Source organism: Pezoporus wallicus, unplaced genomic scaffold, assembly GCF_028554395.1.
Source record: "Pezoporus wallicus isolate ANWC-B61680 ecotype Strahan unplaced genomic scaffold, APGP_CSIRO_Pwel_v1 contig_2132, whole genome shotgun sequence".
NCBI classification, from domain to species: Eukaryota; Metazoa; Chordata; class Aves; order Psittaciformes; family Psittacidae; genus Pezoporus; species Pezoporus wallicus.
The window spans coordinates 3,112,317-3,138,164 of NW_026637551.1; the positions used below are offsets into that span (position 1 = coordinate 3,112,317).

General features: G+C 39.3%; 1 protein-coding gene across 1 annotated transcript in view; it reads left to right on the plus strand.

Annotated features, from left to right (window-relative positions):
• Window positions 1-25,848, plus strand: part of ADAMTSL1 (ADAMTS like 1) — a 166,632-nt gene that overhangs the window by 135,421 nt on the left and 5,363 nt on the right. Inside the window, exons 21-26 of the mRNA XM_057406301.1 lie at window positions 576-704; window positions 7,893-8,072; window positions 9,901-10,035; window positions 20,802-21,002; window positions 22,044-22,224; window positions 24,892-25,099. Of these exons, the coding sequence (XP_057262284.1) occupies window positions 576-704; window positions 7,893-8,072; window positions 9,901-10,035; window positions 20,802-21,002; window positions 22,044-22,224; window positions 24,892-25,099 (1,034 nt within the window). The remainder of the gene's footprint in view (window positions 1-575; window positions 705-7,892; window positions 8,073-9,900; window positions 10,036-20,801; window positions 21,003-22,043; window positions 22,225-24,891; window positions 25,100-25,848) is intronic.

A 25,848-nucleotide genomic window follows, 5' to 3' on the forward strand; every position in this document is an offset into this window, starting at 1 on the left:
CTGACCATTTATTTAAGGGCAGGGGGGGAGGGTGGAATGTGTTTATAGATTTTTGGAGAAAGATGAGTTTGCAAGTCTTCTTACTTTAGCCATTCTAAGAAAACTTTATGGTTATTGTCTGGTCTTCCCAATCCAAGTGTTTCTCCTGTAGGTTAAGGAAAACACGATGGATTTGTAGAAACAGCTTGCATGTTGCTCTAAACCTCCTGCACTATTAATGTGCCTGTAGCTATCACTCCTGCTTCTTTTTCTTGTGTTTGGCCTTTGGCAAAGGGTGGTATTTTGGTTTTAGTACCAGCAAACATCTTGCTGCAGTTTCAGTTATACCAGTGTTTATTGATTCATATGGTTCTCATGTGTGTCCATGAGGCTTTAATGCTATTCTGCCTTTTTCCATGGACTTTGCTGACACTGTATTATAAATAATATTATAAAGCGAAGGTGTCCTCATACTCCAGCATTTTCCCTTATCCACCTGTACCGTGTAAGTACTTTCACACAGAGTGTATCAGACCATCTGTCCCATGAAAGTCCACTGTGCTTGATCTGATAACTGTGGTGCTTCTTTTATGCAGGAAAGCCACTGATAAAGGCATCAAGAGCTACTGTGATCAACACTGAATCTCCTGCTGTTACTGTTGATATTGGAAGCACAGTGAAAACAATCCAGAGAGCAAATGTTACCATTAGCTGCCAGGTTGCAGGTGAGAAATTTTTTGATCTCCCATGAAGCTGCCTTTGGCTATAAATTTCTGTGGTGTTCTTTGCTGAATTGGTGTCTCCAGAGGCAGCGGGGTGAAACTGAAAGTTTTTCTTAGGACTTGGGCAAACTTCATTGCTTGCATTAATTCTTAGCAGAGAAATAGTTCTCGCTTTATCAATACCAACAGGAAAAGTGTAGTGGCTTAAGAAAATTGGTCTGAGACAGTATAACAGACATTTGTTAGAGATACACAGTACGATGTGAATACAACGAATCTGATACACATTCCTACCTGTTGGGGATGTTTGGTGAGAATATATAAGCATGGACCCGACTCATTTCAATGTTGATTGAGTTCTCAAAGTCCATTCAGGTTAGTTCCTTCTTTTCCTGCCAAACTCTGATTTTTTTTTTTAAATTAGGACATGTTAGTACACTCGTCTTCTGATTTTTCTTTTTTCACCTTGGGAGTGCAGGAATTCGGGAGAATTCTGCTGAAACAGGGTTCTCCCTGAAACTGTTTTCCAGACAGAGACTGAATGTCCCTCAATCTCGTAACGGTAGTTTGCCTCTTTCCAGTGGTGACTAATCTGCGTGTTGCAGTCCTATGGTTGTTGGTGGCAATGGTCTGTATGGAGAGGAGGGTAAGGGAAAAGAGAGAGAGGGGAAATCTCTAAAAACCCAGGGCCAGATCTTCGATTCATTATACTTTTGTACATCGTATGAGTGGGAACAAAAGCGGGGGGAATCAGCTTACAAAACACAGACTGAGCAATGCTGAGTGTTACATGAATATCTGCATTGGAGATATGTATGGAGTAAACTACTAGACTGATATCAAGTCCCTTAGACCCTTGCTTTAGCTTCTTGTCCTTAGCAGCTACTTCAGATGACTGAATAAGCATCTGCTCTGCAAATATACAGATGTCCTTCTCTTTTACACTTCCTGGTCACTGTAATCACTTAGTGGTTGTCAGTTTTCTTCTTCAACTGCTGCCAACCCCACCCGTATGCAAATACTTGAGTGAAAAAAGTATTTGGCTCAAGTTTCTTTATTTGTTCATCTGTTTTTTAACAAAGCATGCACAATAGCTGTGCAAACACTAGGCTGGGATCCCAATTTACTAATTAGGCTCAGTGGGATTAATGAAAGAAATATACAGTATTATTTCTCCTAGTAATTCACTAGGGAGTGAATTCAGTAATTCTGTTGCCCTCTCAACACAGACAGTAAACACTTTCTTGCAATCAGACCAATGTCTTTCAAGGAAGAAGGAGATGAAAGCTGTTCTGTTTTTCCCCAGGCCCCTAAATGGCCAGGTGCACTGGAAGTGTTGAAAGAGACTAAGTATTATAAAGACATAAATTATTTTGGATTTCTGTCTTTGGGTTCTCTCAGCTGCAGATGGGGAGGCCCCACAGATGTAGACTGTGATTGCTGATTTAAGAAGTACAGCCATTTCCCATCAGTATAAAGACATAATGAAAAGAACAGGATACGGCTGAGCAAAGGTGCCATAGCTCTTACAGAATCAGAAGACTACAGCAGGGGACCACAGTATGGTCAGGGCACAGATTCAATGCCTTTTCTGAGAGGAAAATAATCTCTAGCAATTTTATGAAGCCAACCTACTATGACAACGTGTATCTACAATGGAAAATTTTAGTACTGTCACAGCAGAATCACTCTCTTCACTCCCAGAAGGCGGCTTTTTGATATCTAGTAGCATTATGTATATTGGATTCTTTGGTGATTCAGGAGAAATTTGCCTAAATCATAATTGTCTTCATGGGTGTTTATCTTCTGCTTCTGCAGAAAATGTCAACTGTGTCTGACACCAGAGTTTACTATTGAAATTTTGATTAATTTATAAATCACAACCTGTGATGTTGCATAGGCAGTAATAGAGTGGATAATGAGGGCCAAAATATTTTATAGGCACTAGAATCCTATTTTCATACAAATACTGCTGGTAATTCAACAGCAGTAATTTAAAACAAACAAACAAACAAAAACTGCATTTGGGAAGAGATCCAGGAACAGGGTGATTTTGATCAACAGTCTCTCCTATGCCTGGAAAATATACCATTAATAAAATCTGTTGAAGAATATGAAAATAAATGTCATTTTCCTTCTGTTTTAAGCACTTTTTGGTTTAGCATCTGGGTTTTGATTATTCAATCTTTTAATATGTTTTTACCATTCTACTTAGAATGATCAACTCTAAGGAGAAAAGTAGCATGCACTATTGCTTTAGTCAGCAAACGTGTCGTATCCTAATGACTTCTTCAGAGTAGATGAATTTTACAGCTATGTGGCTTGCCAGAGTTCCCCAGAAGGCATTAACAGTGAAATAGCCATCAAATCACTGTAAGTTAAAATGCAATAGTTAATGCAATAACATATCTGGCAATATGTTATTGCATATGTATCTTTACAAAAGAAATTGGATTGTGAGAATGAATTTAACACAATTCAAAAGCTAAATAACATATCCAGTATTATGTGCAGACTATCTAGATGAAAAAACTTTTCACACAACTTTGTAAAGCTGTAGTCTTTTTCTTCCTACTACTTTCCCTCTAGTCATTTCAGGATGCCCTGGGACAGCACAGCAACTGAGAGTTGTTCCAGATCAGAATTTGGCACCTGTTAATCTCATCATAATAAGCTATGTTGCTATCACTGTGGTGCATTGTCTGTAGTACAAGATAATGCATGTACTGGATCTCGATGTCTTGGCTCATATAAGGACACATATTTACTGAAAGTCAGCAGGACAGCAGAGTAAATATTTATAAAAGCAATAAGTAGCATAAGGATCAGTTATAACATTTTCTAAAGCTGCTTTTGCTGTTAAGGGACAGAAATATACACTTGCTGCTGACAGGTGTTGATAAGCCTTGGGAAGGTTTCTTAAAAACAAGAGATAATGAAAGAGAACATTACCAGTGCCTAGGGAGTAATTATATATTGCTTTTTAACTTTTTATGAAAGCCATAAGCACTGTTAAAATCTGTGTACTGAGCTGAATTCTGTATATGTTTGCTGTGGGACAAGTGAAAATAAAATCATTCTGAATGTATTAGAGTTCAATTGGCCCCTGATATAAATAATGTCAAGGATGAAACTCTGCTTTGGTCATACGACAAAGATGGTGCTGTGGTTTTCTTCAAGCTTGAAAATCAGTCTTATTTCACTTAACATAACGTTGCCATTTTGTCTGTAGAAGTGAAAGAATATTTTTTTAACATGGTTAAGTGATTGTGGTCAATACAGACTTCTCCAAAACTAATTCTAGAGGAACTCCCAAGCAAAAATCACTCGGAAGTCTTACATGTGCTTGTGACTGCCACCTGGAGGTTTTTCTCCAAGCTTCAGAAAGCCAGCATCACTTCTAGTGTGGGCAATTTGATTGCTGTGTGCAGCTTCACTTCCAAATGGGAGATGGGAGCAATTTGGATTACATCAGTATCACTAGGAAGCTTTCTGTTAACTTTACCACTTGAATTGTGCAGGTCCTCATTCAGATACCAGAAGCCTTAATCAATCTGGCCAAAGCTGTTGTTGAAAATACAGCTGGACATGAAAGGGCGAACCAGTTTTTAAAATCTAGTTCTGAAGACATTTCTCAGTGGTATCATTCAGGCTGTAAAACTTCTAACAGAAGCACCTGTATGCAAAGTGTCATAGCTATAGTCACTGTTAAATATTGTTGACACTATATATTGAGACTATGTTATATAGTGTCATATATTAAGTTGCTGTTGAGTCAGAATGCATTTGGAAGAGTGACTTAAAAGGTATTAACACCCTACCCTGTATATCCTTCTCTCTCTGATATTTCATCTTGAAGGTTTTTCAACTGTCCTAAACATTGCTTTCCTTTGTATTTAATCTATGCTGGATGTTATATTTTTCTAGTTATTACCTTGCTTTATGACCCATATTTGTTCATCAGTTAGACCAGATTGTGGCATGCAAGTCACTGTTTCAAGAATATTGTGGCACTGAAAACAAGTCAGCACTGCTAGATACTTGTATTGTTATGCTTCCTTTCCCAGAAAGCTCCTAGTTTAACAAAATTGTCTTAATTGGGATATACAGTTCTGCTTGCTACATATCCCAAGTAGCCTTTTTGCGCTGGATACACCCACAGTGATGGAGGAGAACGCTGAAGAATAGGCTTTGGTAACTGTTTACTACTTAAAGTCTTGGCTGCCTAGCAAGGTGAATTTTCTTTCCAGATGGCAGCTGTCAGAGTTTCAGTCTGTCTGATTGGATTGTTTCTGTAAGGCAACACACGCAGACGTCTGTCCGCTGTCATTCACCATTACCCGACTGATTGAAATGCTCTTGCTACCCCTTGTGGTAATGCTGCGCAATGATGGGTTTGCTCATCCCTCTGCTGACTGCCTTGCGGTTTGTGTCACTAAAGGTGGAAGCAGAAAAGAAAATGAAGTTGCTGTTTACTGACATATATTGCCTATCTTCCATAAACCAAAACCTAGGAACAGCTGTACAGGTTAGTTTCAAATAATTTCCTGTTAGTGTGAAAACCTCACATTAAAGACAAAGGAACAACACGCTTTGTAGAGTAGCAGTCAGAAAAAGGTATTTGTATAGCTGCTGGACATTCTGTAGGTACAGTGCACCTTTCCTACACTCAACAGTAATACCTCAAACAGTAAGAAGTCTTACCTTTAACCTCTTGTTGCTACTTCTGCTGCTGAAGTGTATATAAGAGGAACCTGTCTTTCTGGACTAAGCAGCTGTTTTTAAGAAGCAATTTTTTTATTTTTTTTTTCTGCCTCTCTGTATTTATTCATGTGTTTGTTTTGAGTCCCTGCTCTTGAGGGCTGTGGGCATATGAAATCCTTATTGTATATTTCTCTTCTTCTTTACCCTTCTCAGCACTCCCCATCCCTTCCTTTTCTCCCACTATTTGCATTCCTCTTCCATTATTTTCAAGAAGAACTTGAGACTTCTACACAATTTTAGTCTTCAGAACCAAAAAAGAAGATAAGCCCTGGCTGGAATTAAAGAAAGCTTTATAATTTTATAATCTTGTGATTATTTCTGAGATACATTTCTTTATATTTCCATGCCTAAGTTCACAACAGCCATAATGTGAAAATCTGTGTGCCCTAAGTAGCTTAGGCTTCAAGAGAGGGAGTATCATCCCTTCTCTAGGGAGGCATTGGGAGGGCTAGTGCTGGGATGTGGGTTTTTTTCCATCTGAGGGACTGCAGAACTGGTACAGTTTCCATTTTCTCTCCTTTGTGCTAGAGAGCTGACCTCTCAAAATGCCTTTCCCCACAATGGAAACACACTAAACAGGCGTGAATAAACCCAAGGGTTGGGGTTGTTTGCTACCCAGTGGTTTTCTAAACTACCCTAAGGACTCTGTGTGGATGCTCTGGAAGAAATTTGAGTGAGGTTTAAAGTGATGGTCAGCCCACCCACACCACATAGGTCAAAGAGTAACAGCCACATAGGGAGCTGTGTAGTGGTCCTGTCCCAGCAGGTGGTCAGAAACAGGCCAACAGCTCATCCTTTTTAGAAAAATGAGTTGTAGCAGCACAAAAGTGAGTAAGACTTTGGAAAACAGTGTCATAGACAAGAATGATCAGTTCCCTGGGTATGCCATGGAAATCCAGATTAGCATGTGCTGTTAACCCTTAAACAAAAGAGAGAAAAACCCTCCAGTCTTTTACAGGCTGCTTCCTGATACTTTCTGAATATGGACAAGACCCTCTGCCCTTACAGGGCTTCAGTTCTCCTTCCTCACTGCCAAGCTCAGACGTACTTATTCCAGATGTCTTGGCAAAGTCACCAGGTTACTCTGGGAGAGGAGGAAAAAAGGCCACAATGCTTTGATGTAGAAGAATACAGAAAATCTCTTTTTCCCACTTCCATCTGCACATTCTTAGTGAGACACCTGCAATCAGGCAGTCACTATTAATACAGAAAAATGGGTGGTCGTATTCAGTGAGCACAGCCGACTGAGGTATTTCTGATGCAAGGGCCACACAATTGATAGAGTAGGTTTGGGGTTTTTTACATGGAAGCTCCATCAGAAAGATGCTAGAAATGGGCAGAGGAACATGTTGCTGTGACATAAGGCAGGGAAGGATTGAGGTAGGTACCAGATACTGAAGAATAACTTCCTGTATGCATGCATGCATATGTACAGCAGACACAAGGTAGCTGCATGTCTGTGTAAAAGAGATTAATTGCCTCCACATACAGAGGGCGCCACAAATGGGAGATCATGCACTCCAGCAGTTACCGGGATTAGTAACATTCTACTCGTTACAGCCATGGGCCCACACAGTATCCTCCCAGGCATAGGTCCATACGTCTGTCCCATCTGTTGAGACTTTCAATACCCAATTTTTAGTAGCTAGTGACACCAAATTACCTGATCTAGTATGCATTTAAATCAAGCTAGAAATCCCTATGTGAAGAAAATGCTATCTACTGCAAGACCAGGGGTCTTGTCAGCTATACATCACAATCTATTCCTACAAGAGATTACTCAAAAAAGATAGCTAGACCTTATTTCCAAGCACACAAAAGGAGGCAATTCTTCCTATAGTGGATTATGAATCTGTAACAATCTGTTTTCTGAAGTTGCCTGGTGAGACCAGTGAAACTGCTTTTCTGAAGATGTAAATTCTAATTGTTTACATAATTGGAAAATGGAAGATTGGATTAATTAATAAAAGGAAGTCTATGAAGAGCTCCTAACTACACAGAAACTATTTCTGGCTCAGAAAGTTCCTGAGCTGAAACTAATGTGGGGCTGGGAGAGGCACCATCTTATGGCTTCTTCCAAAGACAGGATACTGGGATAGATTGAGCTTGTTCTGATCCAAAAGAGGTTTGTTTTTAAGAGTGGTGAGTTAAGAGTGGTGAGTTCAGAGTTCAGGTGTGCAATTCTGGGACACTAAAAGGGAAAACTTCAATTTAGTCTTAGCTTTTCTTCTCTGTCTCACAGGGGTCTAAGAATGATAAAGACAGGAAATGTGAAAGAGCTGACTAAACACTTCTGAACTGCAAAAAATGAACATCACTTCCTTGGAAATCATGTTAAAATCTCATTTTATTTGTTCTCTTTTAACAATTTTGTCTGTGGCAGCCATAGTACCTTACTTGTGTTATGTTTTGTCAATGTTTTTCCAGGTGTTCCTGAAGCAGAAGTTACTTGGTTTAAGAACAAGGTCAAGCTGTCCTTTGCTCACCATTTGCATGATGGGCTGCTGCTAATTCCAAATGTTTCTCTGTCAGATCAGGGGTTGTACTCCTGCAAGGCAGCCAATCTTCATGGGGAGGTAACTGAAAGCTCCCAGCTGTTGGTTCTTGGTAAGTCCAGGGTATCTTGCACTTGCAGCAATAGTAAGATACCTGCTGGCACATCTAGCCTGCAGAACTAGCCAGAGGATGTAGAAGAGGGGACGGCATAGAGGCAGCCCAGTCCTAAGGAAGTAATCAGTCTGCATTTGTTCTCTGAGCAACATCACTTGAAACAAGGTGATAACAAAAGGAAGATAGATAAGGAGAAAGTGTCTAACCACAGGGACTGCACCTCCCAGTCCTGAAATAGTCAATTTCATTCTTATAGACTTACCACTTAAGAAAAGCATTTATTTCTTGACATGAGAATGATGCCACTTTCTTCCCTGTGAAGTTCTACGCCTCCACTGAGCAGCGTTTCTGTACATGGCTGTGTGATACTGACGTTTCACACCTATAAGGTGCGTAAGCCAAGTGTGCTTTTAAAAAGTACTTCCCACGTCCAGTGAATAGTGAAGTTTACTTTTCTTGGGTTTGTAAACAACAGACAGAAAGCATAGCTGGGTGATTTGAAAGGACAATGTCAGCTGTGAAGTATCAGTGGAACTGTTACCTGGTAGTAATTGGATGTGTGGGAAAAGGGTTTCCTTTCCTAGTAACTCATCTATCATTTCTCCATGCCTGGCAGATGAATGATCCAACCAGACTATGTAAGTGCTTCTCTACATTTGGTAGTGAAGTATCAAATTTTGAAACCTGGTCCCTGTTATTGGTGCAACACCATTGAAGCATCTGTTAACAGCTCTCATCTTTCATGACTACAGTGAGCACAGGTTCTATGGATGATGCAGCTTCCAGAGGAAGTTTTAAAGTGAGATTTCTCAGTTTCACAGACGACACTAAAATCCCTTTATGGATGTTCACATGATTTTTCTGTGAATCCAGACTGGCTCTAGAAATTCAGTAAAAAAAAGAAAAAATCTGGGGAAAAACATTATCATCTGGGTTTCCAACTATAAATAAGCACTCCCACAAGATCTTTAAATCCTTCTCTGATCTTATAAACGGCTTACTTTTTAAAGATGGAAAGTTACTTTGAGTTATGCAAGCTGCTTATGTTTGTAGGCAAATGACATCTTTAGTTCCTTGATGGAAAGAAACAGTTCAGGCATCCATGACTCATACTTCTGGTGGTGAGTGTGATCAGCAATAATAAACTTGCTTAGTGTCTGCCATGATTTAATTGAAAAGGGATGAAGCCACCATTCATTTAAATAAAATATCCCATCATTTCCATGACAGAATTGGGAATTATAAAAATGATGTGATTTTTTTAAAACAGCATAATGGATAGTAAAGAACTAAATCCTGAAGCTCTCAGCATAGATTGACCCTCTTGAGCTCTGAACTCTTAAGTTCTTTGGAGCTTTACCTAGGTATACCACAGGATTTGGCAGAGTTATAACCATATTTAATCAGGGCTTGATCCAGGTTGTAGCAGACATTGAAAAGTTTCCCACTGACTCTCATGGGCATTTGATTTGGCTTCTGTGCTCTATAAATTCGCTCTTTCATCCAAGCTTCTTTATCTCTTGATACCATGTATGTTCATCATATGCAAAGGTCAACAAGAATGTCATGATAGCCTTCAGAGAGAATTTATTTTGTGGTCATGCTGATCCAGATGTTATTTTAATGATTTCTCTGGCACCTTACCTAACATGAGGCAAAGCACACCTCCAGTAGTTGCTCAAAGTTGCTCAGATTGCCCCTCTGAAATGGTAATATTGCAGCATGGTAAATAATGAAGGAATAGTGGTGGTGGTTTTGTTGATGTCCCTGAGATGTTTTCTGCTATTGTGTTGCTGATCACTTCAGTCTCCCAATCTGTTACCAGAGCCTCCACGACCTCTTCCTTACCTAAAAGACTTAACATCAGTGCTTTCCAGTGCTGGGACCATCACTCATTCAGTGCTGACCTCTCCTTCAGGAACAAACATGACCATCAGTCCAGGGAGCTCTGCTCTCATAGGTAAGTCACAAGCTCTACCTTTTTTTTTTTTTTAATTAAAAACTGTTTAGAGTTTAGATTATAGTTATGCATCTGGTTACCCAGCCATGGAGCACTGGGACAAAAGACATCAAACCAACAGAACACTGTCAGTCAGAATCACTGTCAGATTGTTCTCAAAACTCAGAAGCTCATTAAAAATGGAGGCCCTCTTATTAGTGTAATACCCAAAGCAGCATGCAGAATAAGGGCTCCATTGTGCCACACTGTTACACTTTGTTACATGATAAAATCAGTGTCTGCACAAAGACATATAAAGAAATACTTCCCAGTGAAATGCTCTTCATCCTTTTCTGCATTTGACAGAGGTTACTCCTCTTTACACTGCAAGTTCTGTTATGTGCTGTAAAGTCCTTTCAGATCTGTGGGCATAAGTTTGCAAGGATATTTCAGCCTTTTCTAAATTTTTTTCTCATGCTGATCTTGAGCCTCTACTAATTGTCAGGCTGAAGTAGGCAAACAGCTTTTCTAATGGCCTTGTTACTGCATGAAGTGAAATCTTGTAGAGTAATGCAGTTTCAGAACACTTTTTAGAGGCAGGGATCTGAAACTTTTACCAAAGGGTCTGTAAATGGCCTGAGTGTTTATAGCTCTAGTCTCTATAACTTCCAAAATATTCCTTGCTCACATTTAGTAACAATTTTAAGATTTTATTTTCACAGTGCAGGCTTTCTCTTTATGTTTTTACATTTGTATGTTTTACTTTTCCCCAGTGCTGACATATGCATATATTTGCAATGGGTTTTAGTGTGCAGCTCTGGATTACATTTCTGCTTGCACAAAAACTGCAGTGAAATAGTCCTTAGTAGGGAAAATATCTGAAGGTATTTATTAGCATCAAATAAATCATTTTGATTATGGTTTTATTGTACTTACTGTTGTAAGACTGTTTCACACTCCTGTTACATCCATTTCCCCTCAGGTTTCCAAAAGAGGGCTTTTGTAGTTGTAGGGATATTTTTCTAGTTTGAAAGCAGTAATTGAACCACAAAGGGTATTCTGCACTGCCTGTATATAATCATCTCAAAATTAATTTCATTTGGCCATGTCACCCTGCACCCTGCCATTCCACTTCAGGGACAAGAAAACTCCAGGAACTGTAATAGGAAAATAGCAAACCAGTCTCATTCTTGAGGCAATTCCTTCCACGTGACTGGCATTTTACTGACCTGCATTTGGGGCCTATTACTATTAATACCTACAGAAACCTCCTGAGAGGTTTCTTTCTAATGAAAAATCAGCACGGAGTGGAACTATCTAATCAATTAGAAAGCTATAGTCTAATGTGCTGCATCATGTTGTATCACCAAAACAAACACACAGCTTCCATGTATGTTAATGAAAGAAAGGACTCATCTCTCAGATATTTTCTTTTTAATCAATATCTAGTTTACTCTGTATACTAATATGAGTATGGATTACAATCCGACTCTATATTTACTCTCAAATTTAGTCTCCCCACAGTGCAGTAAGACAGTGCCTAAGGTTATCTTGGACTACTCTGATACCTTCATAATCAACCTTTGCTTGAAATATTGCTACACTGGAAATAATATCTTCATGTATTTCTAAGCACCAGCTGCAAATACCAGTTTGAAACATCTTACAAACTTTTTAACGTGTGACCCATGTCTGTGTCCCCTAACCACAACATTGCTTTCAAACTGTCCACTAATTCTTTCTATCCTGCCAGCTACTCAATTGACTTTAATCCTGTTAAGACTTTCATCATTGATTATGTTGAGATGTTTGCTCTACATGCCCCATACAAAAACTGAAAAATTTCTGTGTAAAGGGTTCCTTGTCTGTGCTACTCCTGACAGGTACCAGCATTTCTTGGGACTCAGAAGGCATTGAATTAGACTTGATATTTGGAAAGCTAAGGATATGAGGATTTGTTGAGTAGAGAAGGAAGATAGAACATGTGCAAAGGAACAGAGTGAAGTGTGGAGAGAAGGAGTGATAGCTAAGCTTTGGGGAAACTTTTTATTTTAAAGGAGCTAAAAGCTAATTTGAAAACATGTTAGAAGCAAATTCAAGTATGGGTTCACCATGTTTTAAGAAAAATGGGAATTAAAACTGCATTAAACACCGGATTTGTGCCTGTGGATGGGGGAGAGAAGGGGAAAATAGAGGAGCAACAGAAAAATTAAATTTGCAAATGAAAACTTGTTTGGAAATTAACAACTGTATAAAATATAACAACAATTAACAAGCTGAGTTAAAGGGAGAGAACTGGTGCCTCCAGATTATCATACATCACATGAACATTCTTCTACAAAATGGAATGGTGCAATACTTTCACTATCTTTTCAACTATTTGAAACAATGAACTTGCTCTCTGGAGTCAGGTCCTGTGTGTTTCTTCTATACAAATTTCAGGGTTTTTCATAAAGTAAAGGTCAGGGCCATAACACAAATACCTGGTTTGGAGGTCTTCTCATCGTCAAAGGTTACTGAATGATCATTTGTGTGCCTTCACTATGGAAATAGAGGCAAAGATCTGTTAAGGACCCATGCCCTGCCCAATGGAATCAGCAACTTACCTATTAAGATATAGCACAAAATGCCTTTTTGCATGAACTTACAGGAACATTTTTTGTCTTATGTACCTCTTACTTCTCCTTCTAAGGGGTTGAGATTTCAGTGAGCTTTCTAGGCCTAACTCCTCACTCAGTTAGGGATCGTGATAATGGCTTACACAGGTCATTGTAGAGCACTGCAGTAGTCCCCAGCCCTCACATCCATTGGCAGTTTGTGTAGTAGACACTTCTGTGTCATCTGAAGGACAGGACTTCCCTCCAAGCAGAAGCTAAGACTCCCATGAGCTTAGGAATATTTCTGGGTTTTACAGTAGTGCAAACTGGCAATCAGTGATGAGCAACAGACCACCATGCACTTTCTGGTGTCCTTGGTTCATGGAAAGTCACAAGAAGACTTTATACAACACATAATATAGAACACAGTAAATTTCTGAAGTGACACGAATTTTTATTCCTTTGGAAAGCTTACATGTTAGACCTTAGTCTTTGCAAGGTTTCTGTCTTTCAGACTTTTACAATTTTAGTACAAGTTTCCTCAATGTTGTTAATGAAAGTGTTACAAGAATTTACATCCTTTTCTCAGAAGGAAATTCTCTCTTTTTGTCACCTGATAAGACCTTTTTTGTTTTTTTAGCAATATTCATAACCATTTGACTTCTATAAGTCCTGATTACTTTGTGGAATTAACTTTTTGATTTAAAGGAATGTCCTAAGTTCATGTATTTTCAACAGTTTCTTTATTTATGTTACAGGTATCATGTCATGCTGCAAGAGGTTTTTTTACACAACTCCCTGGATACATTTCCATGGGTCTTGAGCTTTATAAATGTTAATTTTGGCAAAACTGAAGTTGTAGGACCTGGTGTCCCCAACTTCTAACACTCAAAAAAGGCTTTTTCTGAGCCTTTCAAGAAGGCCTATCAAGAATATTTGTTTTCATTTGGGCTCAAACTTGTTCAAACTTGAACCCTGTATTTGAAGACATTTCATTGAGAAACTCTGAGGATCTTAGAAATACTAGTGGGGATCCACTTCAGTTTCTCTTTATTGTGACCTTCCTGGAAACTTCAGCAGACTTGTCAAAAGACACAAAATACAGTATAAAGATGTCACCTTAGCACAGAAGAATACTGTGTTTATTGCAGATATTTACCATAGTGAAAGCTGAAGGTTTAATGAGTTTGACATACATTTAAGTGGGGATTCTTACAGGAACATTAGAAGAAGGTCAAAAATTAATACTTCTAGGAATATAGAAATGTGGGACTACCTATAAAGTGTCACTGTGAAGGAAAAAAATGTTGAAGGAGAATGTACTTTGCTTGTAACAGCAAGTATTTCTTGGCATCTGTTGCTTTGTTTAAATGTTTTGTGGCACATGAGCTCTGAGTAGCAGAGAAAATGTCAGTGAACACAGCTGATAGATTTTTCCCAGAGCTTCAGGTCCATGTCCCGCATGGGTTTTGGTTGGGTTTTGGGGGGGGGGGAAGGGGGTGTTTGGGGGGTGGTGCTGTGAGAAATCTTGACTGTATGTGATTTCTTAAAACATAATGTGCACTTGAGGATATGTATAATGAAGGAAGAGGGAGAATGGGTATTGAGTAATAGCACAATGTGTATAATTAAATAATTGCTTTGGACTCTATGAGGCACCCAAAGGAAGAGATGCATTTTCATTTTAGATTGCAGCACAGGGCCATGAATTTATTGAGAAATGGAAGCGTAAACTGTTAAGATGGCTAGGATCTGAAATGAACTGAAAATCTAAATCCTACTTAGCATAGTGCAAAACTTAAGCAATATATTTAAAAGAGAAAAGACAAACAACAAAAATTAAAGATTGAGATAATGGTAGCTGTTGTGTATAGCTGCAATGTGTATTCTTAAGGCTCATTGTATCCTGATCAAACGTTCACATTCTGGCAAAAAAGCAGCAATTTTTTTGAATGAAAGAGGAGGTGTCATCATTTTATAAAGTCTTGGCCTTTATTCTGTTTTTATTCTTTGGATGAAATGAATGCAATGCAAATCCTGGATTATAATGGTTATTCTAGGGAATCTGAAGATATGACTAAACCTAGATGATCTTTTGAGGTCCCTTCCAACCCTTAGGATTCTGTGATTCTGTGATTTGAAACCTGGTTCTTCCCCCTTTTTAACTCTCTGACTACATATTCTCCAGTTCATTTACTGGGAGCTTGTTGTTGTGCCCAGCATAGGACTCTGAATCTTCAATTTTCAAGGCTACACTCTATCCAGTTTTGTACGTTTAGCAAGAAAAAGTCCTTATTTGTAGGAGATTCTGAGAATAACTGTAAAGTTAGATAGTAAAGTGTACTTTTTATTACCAAAAAAAGTACTGTCAATTGTAAAAAAAAAAAGGAAAATACTCTTGCTCCATATTTATTGTGTTCCCCCTGATGACTTCCATATCAAATATATTCACTTCACAAATCAGAACCTGATTGTACTAGCTGCAAGCACTGCAGGCACAGTCCTAGAAAGCAGACTTCTCTCTGGTTTTATACATTATCCCCAGTGTCCACAGAGTTAGAGCAGCCTTATTGCCAACTTCATTGCTGCTTCAGAAGATGAAGAGCTGGACTACAAATTCTTGTTCTGCAAACACCACTGTTATTTGGCGATGAAGCTCTTGTTAGGAAAAAAGTAGTAAAAAGCCCCCTTTCACAAAAAAGATGCAAAGGATTCCCCTTACCAAAGCAAGTATTTCCCTCTCATTCTTCTTTTATTGTCAATAGTTTATCCCCCTTGTTTTCTTGTAGAGTCACTTAGATGTCCAAGTGCCACTTTGCTTGCAATGGCCTGCTTTTGCAGTATGAATAACTGACTTATTATGAAAAAGCCCACTACATTAGAGCCAAAGACCAAAGGTCAGGAGGGTTTTCAGTCTCCTTTTTTATTATACGGGCCCATTTCAAATCTATGGCTAGTATTTGCCTATCTGCAGATTTAAAGGTTAAAATCATGACTATCTGAGAAGTTATTTTACACATCCTGTTCTTCCTCTTCACTCTCTATAATAAATTGGGCATCATGTTTGACAAACAGTTCTATTATTAAATAATATTTTTTAGAAGTTTATTTTACACTAATAATCCACTGTGATGAGGACAAAGTTGCATTCATGGGATAATCTGTTCTGTTAATTGTGTTTTCTAATGCTTTCCATTTTTCTCAGTGAAAGGTCTGCCTTGTCACACTAATTTATGAGAATTCCCACTTAAGTGACATTTCTACCAAAATAAGAATTAAAATTAATATCAAGAGTATGCCATTATCATTGCAATTAATTCACCAATCATATTCTAACACATTGATTGCATTCTAAACATTGTGTAAAGATCATACAGTATTGCAGTATCTTCCTTCCACATCAGACTATACCGTAGCATTTCACTGAAATGTGTGGCTTTTCATTTGCACAGTGTATACAGTATGTGATATACAAGCAGATACCCCTGCTTGGTTGAACATTTTGACCACGCTGATAGAGTGGAGGGTTTTCAGGCAATCAGACACTAGTCCTAGTGTTTGTTTTCCAGGCAATCAGACACCAGTCCTGTCTCTTCCAAACTCTGAAAACACAGTCAAAAGACCAAGGTCCTCTAGGCAATCTGCTGCCTTGGAGTTTTTTGCTCACTGCTGTTTGGTGCCATGAATGAGCTAATCTGAGAACCACTGATCTACAGCAGTGGTCCAAATGCTGCCACATAAAATAACATCACTAGCCTCTAGGCAACATATGTTTTAATTTTGGGTTTGTGGTAAGAGTTGCAGCCCTTGAACTTGTGTCTCTAAGCTTTTCCACGATAACTGAGACTGATTCTTTTCCAACATAGACATAAATGATGCAGAGATCCACCAAGGCAAGTTTTGGTGAAAAACTAGGGGTACTGGATTTGCCACAGGTATCCCAGGCTGGAGACCTGTCATTCTGCCAGCTCCTTCACAGAAAAGGTCTTTTAGCCTCTTCCACAGCTTAAGCTTTGCTCTAGAGTAAGTGTTAAGGGAGTTTTCAAATACTGTCAGTTTCTGACCTATTGACAAAAGGACTTGTCCATTCTAAGTTCTGAAGCACCCTCTCCATCCATGTTGGTTCTTAAAACCTCTCAAAAATGGCTAAAGCATTTTGTTAACAGGACAGAAGTTACAGCCTCTCTGAAACAAGCAGCACTAGCTTTCCTGAACCTATCTGTCCTTCATCTCCTCTGCTCTGTTTTTGTTAGTTTCCTGAGCTGCTGGTGCGCTGGGATGTAGCAAGCTGATTTTGGCTCAAGAAATACAGAAAGCACTGACCTTTGCAACCTGGGGAAACGGTGTTATGCATTAGCTCTTGCTCTGTCTTCTGTTGAACTCCTTGTATTGTATTGCTTGCCCCATACACCTCTTTTGAGTGTTATTTTTCTCCCATTAGTGTACTTGTACAAGCTGGAGCTGTAGCAATGGTGGGGCAAAAGTTTAGGCTTACTGGTACTCCTTTTCCATTTATGTTATGCTCTGAACAAACTGAAGTTACCTCAGGAGGTCATTTCAGCATGCCATAGCCATTCTCATAGGCTTTAGTTTCATGATTTTCCATTGGTGATTGTTTTCAGTGCAATCCTCATTTATACAAGTTTCTCAGCGTGTAGGATTCCTGTTGTGAGAGTAATTTTTTTAAAACAGTATTACTACCGGAGCTTGAAAATTCCTTGCTTTTTTAATGGGCCCACCATGTGGCTGTATATTTGGGAACATTTTTTTTACAGCCTCTGTGTGGCACGGAATGGGCCTAACTCAATTTTTGTTGAATACGGTGTAAATTTACAATGTTATGTAAATGATATCCAATAACAACAACATGTGTGGCATTAGGTAACTTGTTTAGGTGCTTTGAGAACTGTTTAAAAAACATGTCATATGTTTAGCATAGTAAGTTTCAACTGCTCCTTTGGAGCCATAAATAGTTCTTTTAATTGCTTACTTTTTAAAATCCTACTGTCATCAGTAGTGGCCTATTTCAGGAATTCCCAAATACGTGGCTTTCCTTGTCTAGCATAAATTCATGTTCATTTGACCTCCTTAAAACTATTAAAGGTTATACTTACACTAACATTATTTTTTTCTTTTGGGGGTTTGCAGGATCACATTACTTTTTATAATCTTTATTTCAGTTAGTGTATGAAAGCACTAAGAAGTAATTTGCATAACACCCTGAGTTAAGTGTCTGTTTAAATTAACACTGTACTATACTGAAAAGTCTTTCCCCGTAAAACAAACTGTAAGAGCTTTTCTATTAGCTTTGCCATTTCAGCAAGATGGGTTTAAATAAATACAATTTTCAGGCATGATCTTACCTACCTTCATTTGGTTTGAAAGTATTTTAAAAAGCTGAATACATCCTGTCAAATTTTCTTTCTTATGTTACGTACAGGATGGAATTAAATTTAACTCCATTCGGTTTAACACTCATTTCTCATTTCAGTTACCTAAGGACAAAATCAGGTATGTCAGGAAACTGGGGAAGCATTTCTCTGTGCCAGTTTGATCCCACCTACATAATGTGAACACAGTAGTAAAATATGAAGTACACATAGTAGTTCCACACCAAGCTTGTATCTATTCAGATTGATCTGTGGCTTCTCTCTGCATTTTGTTCCAAGCATTTTGTTCTTCATTTCATCCTTAATCTTATTTCTATTATGAAAGTGTATTTTAACTCTTTGAATGTAGAGACGAGAGTGAAAATACTGTCAGGTTTTTCTGTATCTGCATTATAATTTATCACTTTACTCCAGTGAACTGTGGTCTGCCACATTTTTCTGTCAGGGTTCAGTAAAACACATACAGAAGCACAGAATTATAGAGGGTTTTTTAGCTTGCTTTATTTCAGTTTAATATAATTAATAATTCTGCTACCAAATCCCTTCTTCCCTCCTTTGCCAGGCATTTCAGATAGTAGTCATCAGTCATCTTTCGTCTACCAATTTTATGTTTGGACAGGTACATGTCTGTGACTTGCAGATGCAGGGACATAGGCCTTCTGATTCATAAGTCTAGCTGAAGATCCCTGTGAACTTCCTATGCTACATTTATTGTACTTTGTGATGTACTACAATGTCCAGCCTTTTTTTGTTGTTGTTGATTCAAAGTACTTTTAACTAAAGCAGCACAAACATTTTCCTGTTTTGCAAGGAGTTATCACTGATGAATAGCAAGTGGGTAAAACTGGACTACAAGCACATAGCTGAACATTAATACCAGTGAATGCAAACTGCATACAAGTGCATGCTTATATCCAGGCTATGCTACTCAGAAACAGGAAACAATTTCCAAAGATTAATGTGTTACTTAGTTTTTTTATTGTGCTCTGTTTCTCATTTAATACGCATAAAATATTAGCCCACAGCTTATGTATCCATACACGTGGAAAACATATATGAAAATGTCACTTGTGAAATGTGGGTGATAGGAGTTAGTAAAATTTTACTGTAAATGTTAAAAAAAGTAATAATTACTAGTAGAATGTATCTATCTCAGGAATAGTGTTTGGGGGGTTTCCCCCATGTTATTGGTTGCTGGCTGTTTCTTTAGCTCACATTTTATATATATATCTTTGAAGAAGAAATAGTATGTAAGGCAAATAAAATAGTCAGTTCTAGGAAGACTATAATGTTTTGCCTGACAATAAACATTTTTAAAGAAAAACAGGTATGAACTAGGACCCTTTGCACGCTGAAGACAATTTCAGTTCCTCTTCATCAAACTGACTTTTCTGCTTTCTTCACTGATTCTGTGCAGACTGTTTGCAAATGCAAACAGTAAAACCAAGCTCACAGCATGTCTTTGTCAGTTGTCACGGCTATATGCTGACCTATAGAAATCACTGCAATCATCTTAAAAGACAAGCCAATTATAAAAAATTAGAATACTGTAGGCAAAATCATACTGCCACTTACTAAGTTTGTCCGTTTCCTAAATATTCCTTTGTTTTCCATTGGATTTAACTTAGGCATCCTTAAACCTGTGAGGCTGAAATCTTTTCATTGCCTTACAAATATAAGTGGAAAAGGGAAGAGGGGAGACTATTGTGAGAAGTTTGCACTCTCACATTCTGCCTTTTACTTCCCGTTTTCCTTCTTTTTCAATAGTCATCTGTAATAACTATTTCTTTACCAGCGAAACACTGTCATTGCAACTGCAGTGCCTACCGTGTGCCTCACTTGCCTCCCACCCAGGAGACCTTGCTCTCTGTTATACCTATTGCACACAAAGTGAACCAGCTACAAAAGGCAGCTTTATTCAGCCCACACCTTTCCAGGCAGGCAGGGCATGCCCACAACAGGGGACACAGCAAAGAGTTGTGTAGCCCCTGCAGCAGCAAGAGGCCCAGTATTTATCCTCCCAGGGAGCAGATGGGTTCTCCCCAGTGCTATGTATCTACCTCTTAGCATAAGAAGGGCTGGGACATGCCACGGGTAACCACTGACTTTTTCCATTTTGTATGAGTTGTTCATACGAGCAAGAAAGCTTAAGTTCTTGAGGGCAAGGCAACATCTTCTGCCATGGGAATAGTGTAATTGGAGGTATGCTTAGGGACAACAGGCAGACAAGACTACAGCAGCCCAGTCCCTAGCGTTAGTTAGTGACCCAAGTCAAAAGAAGGGTAGCAAGGATTCCTAAACAAGGTAATGTGATGCTCAAGTCACAGAGATCTGGTCTTTACAATGGCTGGAAATCAAACTGTTCAGCCTTTGTGGGTAGATCAATGAAAACAGTATTTTTATTCTTGCAGTGATAGGCACCTCAGTACAGTATAGACAAACTTTAAAGGGAAATTGAAATATTTTAAAAAAATCTTGATTTCAGTAACTATAAGGCATCTCACTTCTCTTTTAGGAACCGTACTTGCTGAGTACATGTTAGTTGAGGATCTCCTCAGGTGGACAGACAAGAATGAAAGGAAAAACTGTAACAACTTGATTAACTGGCTTTTGTATAATCGTTTTTTTTCAACTGATGAGAAAGTACTCATTATCACAATACTCCTATTTCTCATAGCGAGAAAATGAGGAGAAAACAGGATGGAATTGATCTTTTTCCCCTAATTTTGACCACTTCAAAGCATGTAATTTTGCAGCATGTTCAGTACTTAGCAGGTTTCTTTCACGTCCCTGTTTTTAGGTTGTGCTGTGGATGGTCATCCAACCCCGAACATCACGTGGCTTTACTCTGGTAAGCCACTCAGTCTGCGGCATCGTCTCCTGGCAGCAGGACTGATTCTTCAGATACTCAACGTTAGTGATGCTCCAGGTGGTGAATTCAGCTGCCTTGCTCAGAATGAGGCTGGGTCGCTTACACAAAAAATATCCCTGGCTATACAAGGTAACTTAACAGTTTCAGTGAAGCCCTATGAAGCTCTTGCCATGGACTTCCCTGCACTGCCTTTCTCACCTTAGATTTTTCCTCTCTGAAGCCAGGACTGTCATATGCAGCAGGAAATGGATGTTTTGATGTTTTACTGCCATTAATATAGATTTGCAGGACTACGAGGTACCTTAGAGTCTCTTATGTTTTATTTTACCAAAATCGTACCTGGCATTTCTGGCCTGATGAGCATAAAACATACCATGTTGATTCAAGATATGCTTATGCTTGCTGAGTCTGGACAACTTTCTTGTCCAGAAATTCAAGATAAAGATGTCATAATTTGAACCTCTAAACTTAAAAAGCCTGTGTGCTCATCTGCTAAAGTCACTATTTCACAGTCTTGTCTTGCTTGAAAACCCTTCACCTGCAAAAATGGTGCAACTGTTATGTCTACTGTAGAAATAAGCTGAAGGTGATAAAGCCACAGAACAGAGAAGTGCAAATGGGTTGGAACAGAAAATGCAGCTTTCATGGCTCCAATTATCAGGAATGAAGGATGGTGAAGAATTTAACTTTTCCTTAAATTTTGTCATAAAATTGTGTTGCAACTTCCTCATTCATCTTCAGGATGGATGATCTGTATGATCTACCTGGTGAGAAACACACTGTTGTAAGATCACAGAATCACAGATACTGCTGGTAGCTGCAATTAACCACATCTTCATTAAATCACATCCCTTTAAAACTATAGACATAATGCCCTGCATCACTGGCCTCTGGCTTTACTTAACTGCTCCACCATATCATTCACTTTCCATGCCTGATGCTTCTAAGCACAAAAAAAAATGGTGCATTTTTTACATGAAAGACAGTGGCTTACATCATCTGGAATTCTGTTCCATCTTGTTCATTGCTTGATGCCTTGTAGACGTAGTTAGCTCCCCTTCGTGTGAGTCCAAATATTTAATCCTGGAGAATGCCTCTAACTCTCTTTTTTAAGGGCCTCTTGATGGCAGTTTTTGAGTGTTAACATGCCTCCTCCACACTTTTTGGCAGAATACAAGTGGTCAGTGGACAAGCCGATGGCTTGTTCAGCTTCCTGCGGCCACAAAGGCATACAGCTGCCCCAGCTGAGGTGCTTACTGGATGGGGCTGAAGTCAACATATCCTACTGCAAAGAGAAGCCCAAGCCAGCCCTGCAGCCCATCGCATGCAACAGGAGAGACTGCCCTTCACGGTTTGTCTGTCTCATGTTAAAATGTATTACATGCTTCTGAGATGTGCTAGAAGAGTTCATTGAACTGGGTATGATGCCATTGCACCCTCTCTGGTGCCTGTCTGGAGGAAAGTCATGGCTAAAAGGGAATATATGAGTGCTTAACCCAATCAGTTGCGAATTTGTAGGAACATTTAGGGAAAACTGACATTACACGGTAGAAAGAGAGTTTACTCCTTCAGCAATTAGGTTAGAAAAAAATAGAGAACCTATTGCCTACTCTTTATTAGCAAAGTTCATAGCTTGTGTAGCCTTGGTTGATTCCAGCCTCAGCCTATGTTGCATGTGAATATCATGCCTATTCTGTGCTGCATACATGTGGGTATTGTATGGTCACATCTTTTTTGCATTCCACCTGGCTTCCTATCAGTTTATCCCAACCATATAGCAGACAAGAAGCTAGATTTAGGAGCTTTTCTGGTGCTTTATTTGAGTTCTTATGGTGCCTGAACATCAATATGGTCAGGACTATAGCTGCAGCTGCAAAGAATTTCCTTAGCAGAGTGGAGTATATTTTGTAAAATGGGAACATCATGTCAGATCTAGTGGGTATGAACCAGGATCAGACTGAGTTTTGCCTCATTTTTGAGATTGCTAGCTTGTGATTTCCTTGGGATTTTGACTCTCTGCCACTGTAATGCCCTGTTTTTCAGTTACTGTTTAACACAATGGAGCCAGGACAGCTTGAAAGACTTATAACTACACTTAGGTCTTCCACTGATGCCTCCTCTCCATGCAAAACACTTTCCTTCTTTGACACCCTTTGGTGCAAATAAAAATACATCCTGAATGGCTATCCACAGATTCAGTGTAGTGTTACACTCCCTACATGTTAAAAGTATCCTACTTCTACAATTCAATGGCTCCTTAGCTGAGATGTGCAAATATGCTTTTACATATTTTTCTGGTTTTTTACTCCCTCCTCTCCCTTATTTCCACTGTGGACATGGTGTGTTTCAGTATACAAGCACTTAAAAGTAGTCAGGATCTCAACAGAAACTCAGTACAACTTCAACAATGATTTGGGACTCACTTAAAAAAAGAGGCTAAGCTAAGGCAAGGAAAGGCTAAGTAACCCAATGAAAAGTAAGTGGCCAGATTTACCATTCTTGCTGTGTCTCGGGTATAAGGCAGGGCTCTGTTTGATTACCTTTAAAAATATATCCTACCCCTCTTTTCAGGCAAGTGTTTTCTGAGCTGCCAGCTGAGTCATAAGATGGAAACCAAAAGAGATTTGAAGAAATATGAAACACGCTCATTAGCAACAGTTTTCCTTGGTTATGGCAGTAAATTCCATGGGAATGGTTTATGTCTTTTTATACCTTCCCTGAATTGTAATGCAGCCCACAATCCTCCCTCAGCTCCTGAGAAACTTGTGAGATGTAAGCTTGGAAATAAAACTTGATTGAAATGCAGAGCAGAGCTTTATGAGGGATGTAGAAATTTCAGATTCCACCTCACCAAACTGCATGAAAATAGCAGCAGCGTTTTTGTTTTCCATACTGGGAATGTTTTTGTTTATATACTTGTTTCTGTGACCATGGGAGTTAATCACCTGCAGAAGACTGAGAAATAGTAATGGATGCCTCTCCATGGGAATGGAAACCACCTATTGCCTATTTTGTAGAGTAATCATAAACATTGCTGGTGAGAGATGTGACAGGAACTATTTTCCTCCTAGTAACACACAAATCATATTGAATATCCTGAAACTTAATGAAGCAAACTGCTGACTTGACCATAAAACTCTTCAGGAAACTGAAGATCCGTTATTATTAATTAACCAGTTGTATCCTTCCTGTTCCTACCTACCACCTTCCTAAACCCAAGTGTATGAATGTTTCACTTCATGATCCTTTAAGAGGCAAAACGCGTTGTCAATCTTTGTAAGAGTTTGGATCTGGAATATTATTTTCCAGGCTTTTACTAGTTAGACTGGATTTTTTTAAACCCCAGCACATAGAAGTTCAGAAACTTAGCCTCAGATGGCAAATGCATGGCTGAGCTCAAGAGAAAAAAGAAAGGTGTCCTTTGTCCTTTAGCTCACTGTGCAGCAGCCCCATCCCTGAGCAATCTTCAGGCTTTTCTGGATTATCCTAGTTGTAGGGGCATAACAAAGCAGGCAGATGCCAGCAGGACCCAGCAGGCTTTTGGCTGTTCTGTCAGATGCAAGTTCAAAGTGGCTTGTGAGCTACTCCAGTGAATTTACAGGCATAGTTTTCCATGCTAAGGGGTGTAAATGGGCTAGTCAGTGCTGGCATTGTGACCCTGTGGCAGAGGCCTCTGCAGCACGCTGGTGTAAAAGCAGCCATGTTCACCTCCTGTGCCTGGGCTAGGAATACTTAGCCTTTACAAACAGCCTTAAAGGCTACAAAATTAATTCTGGGCCCAAAGAGCCTTGAGAGATAGTGTAATTAAAAATGTGCTCTTCCTAGCTTTCATCCTCTGAGCACTTTTCAGTGATTACTATGGGAGGCTGAGGTACTCAGCACTTTGCAGGATTGCACCCTAAATGAACCAGCCATTGTTGCCTTTCTTTGGTCTAATAAATAAAGATCTGTTGACATCAGTGATCCTGCAGATGGTGACATGCATTTGCTCCCTGACCTATTTTCCTTTCTCTCACAGGTGGATGGTAACGTCGTGGTCTCCTTGCACACAGAGCTGCGGTGGAGGCATCCAGATTCGGCGAGTGACGTGTCAGCGCCTGACAGTGAAAGGCAATTCTGTCCCAGTGTCAAATGAGGCTTGTGCCCAGGTGTCAAAGCGCCCTGTGGACACACAGAATTGTAATAGGCAGCCCTGTGTTGAGTGGTTTGCCTCCTCCTGGGGCCAGGTAAGGAACAAGCCAGGAGTCCAAGGACAGCCTCAATAGTGTGGGCTAGAAAAAGACAGAAAATGAGAGGAGTGATTTTCACCCTGGTATCTTTAGCTTACAGTCTGCAGGCTTTTCAGGAGGCAACTAAGCTACTCAGCTCTTTCAGCTCCATGTCTGATGCATGCCATGCTTGGATTTTTGTAGCTTCCCACGATCCCTAGAAATGCTGCTTGTAAACAAGGCTTTTACTGGAAATCCCTGTATCATCCCCAGTGGAAAGGTTTGAAACTCCTCTCTATAGTGACAGGTGACACATCTGAGAAACAGCCTTCTCCAAGTTTTATTTTCCTTTATCACCTAGTGAGTGTTCAGTTTTGGCTGGCAGGAGTCAGGACTGATTACTGTGATAGGTTAGGGACAGGGGGCTGTACAATAAGCCAGTTTTACAAAGTTGCTGATGTTGCCTGAGAATGCTAAAGAAATGGGACCTTTCTTGATTTGCTTTATGACGAAGAGCAGAATGGAGGGCTAACTGCATTTTTAGGCTACTTCATGCTGGTTTGCAGATACTCAAATTCTCTCCTTGCAGCTTCATACAATGATCAGATGTTAAAAAGCTTCACTCCATAAATAGCAAATGTTATTAGAGTTAAGTTATTAAGTATTTAAATAACTTTATTGTGGGAATCCACAGAAGAGTTATGCCTTTGTCTCTGTGAGCTATGAGATTTCCTGAAAAGACGCTTGTCAATATGTTACCAGTTATA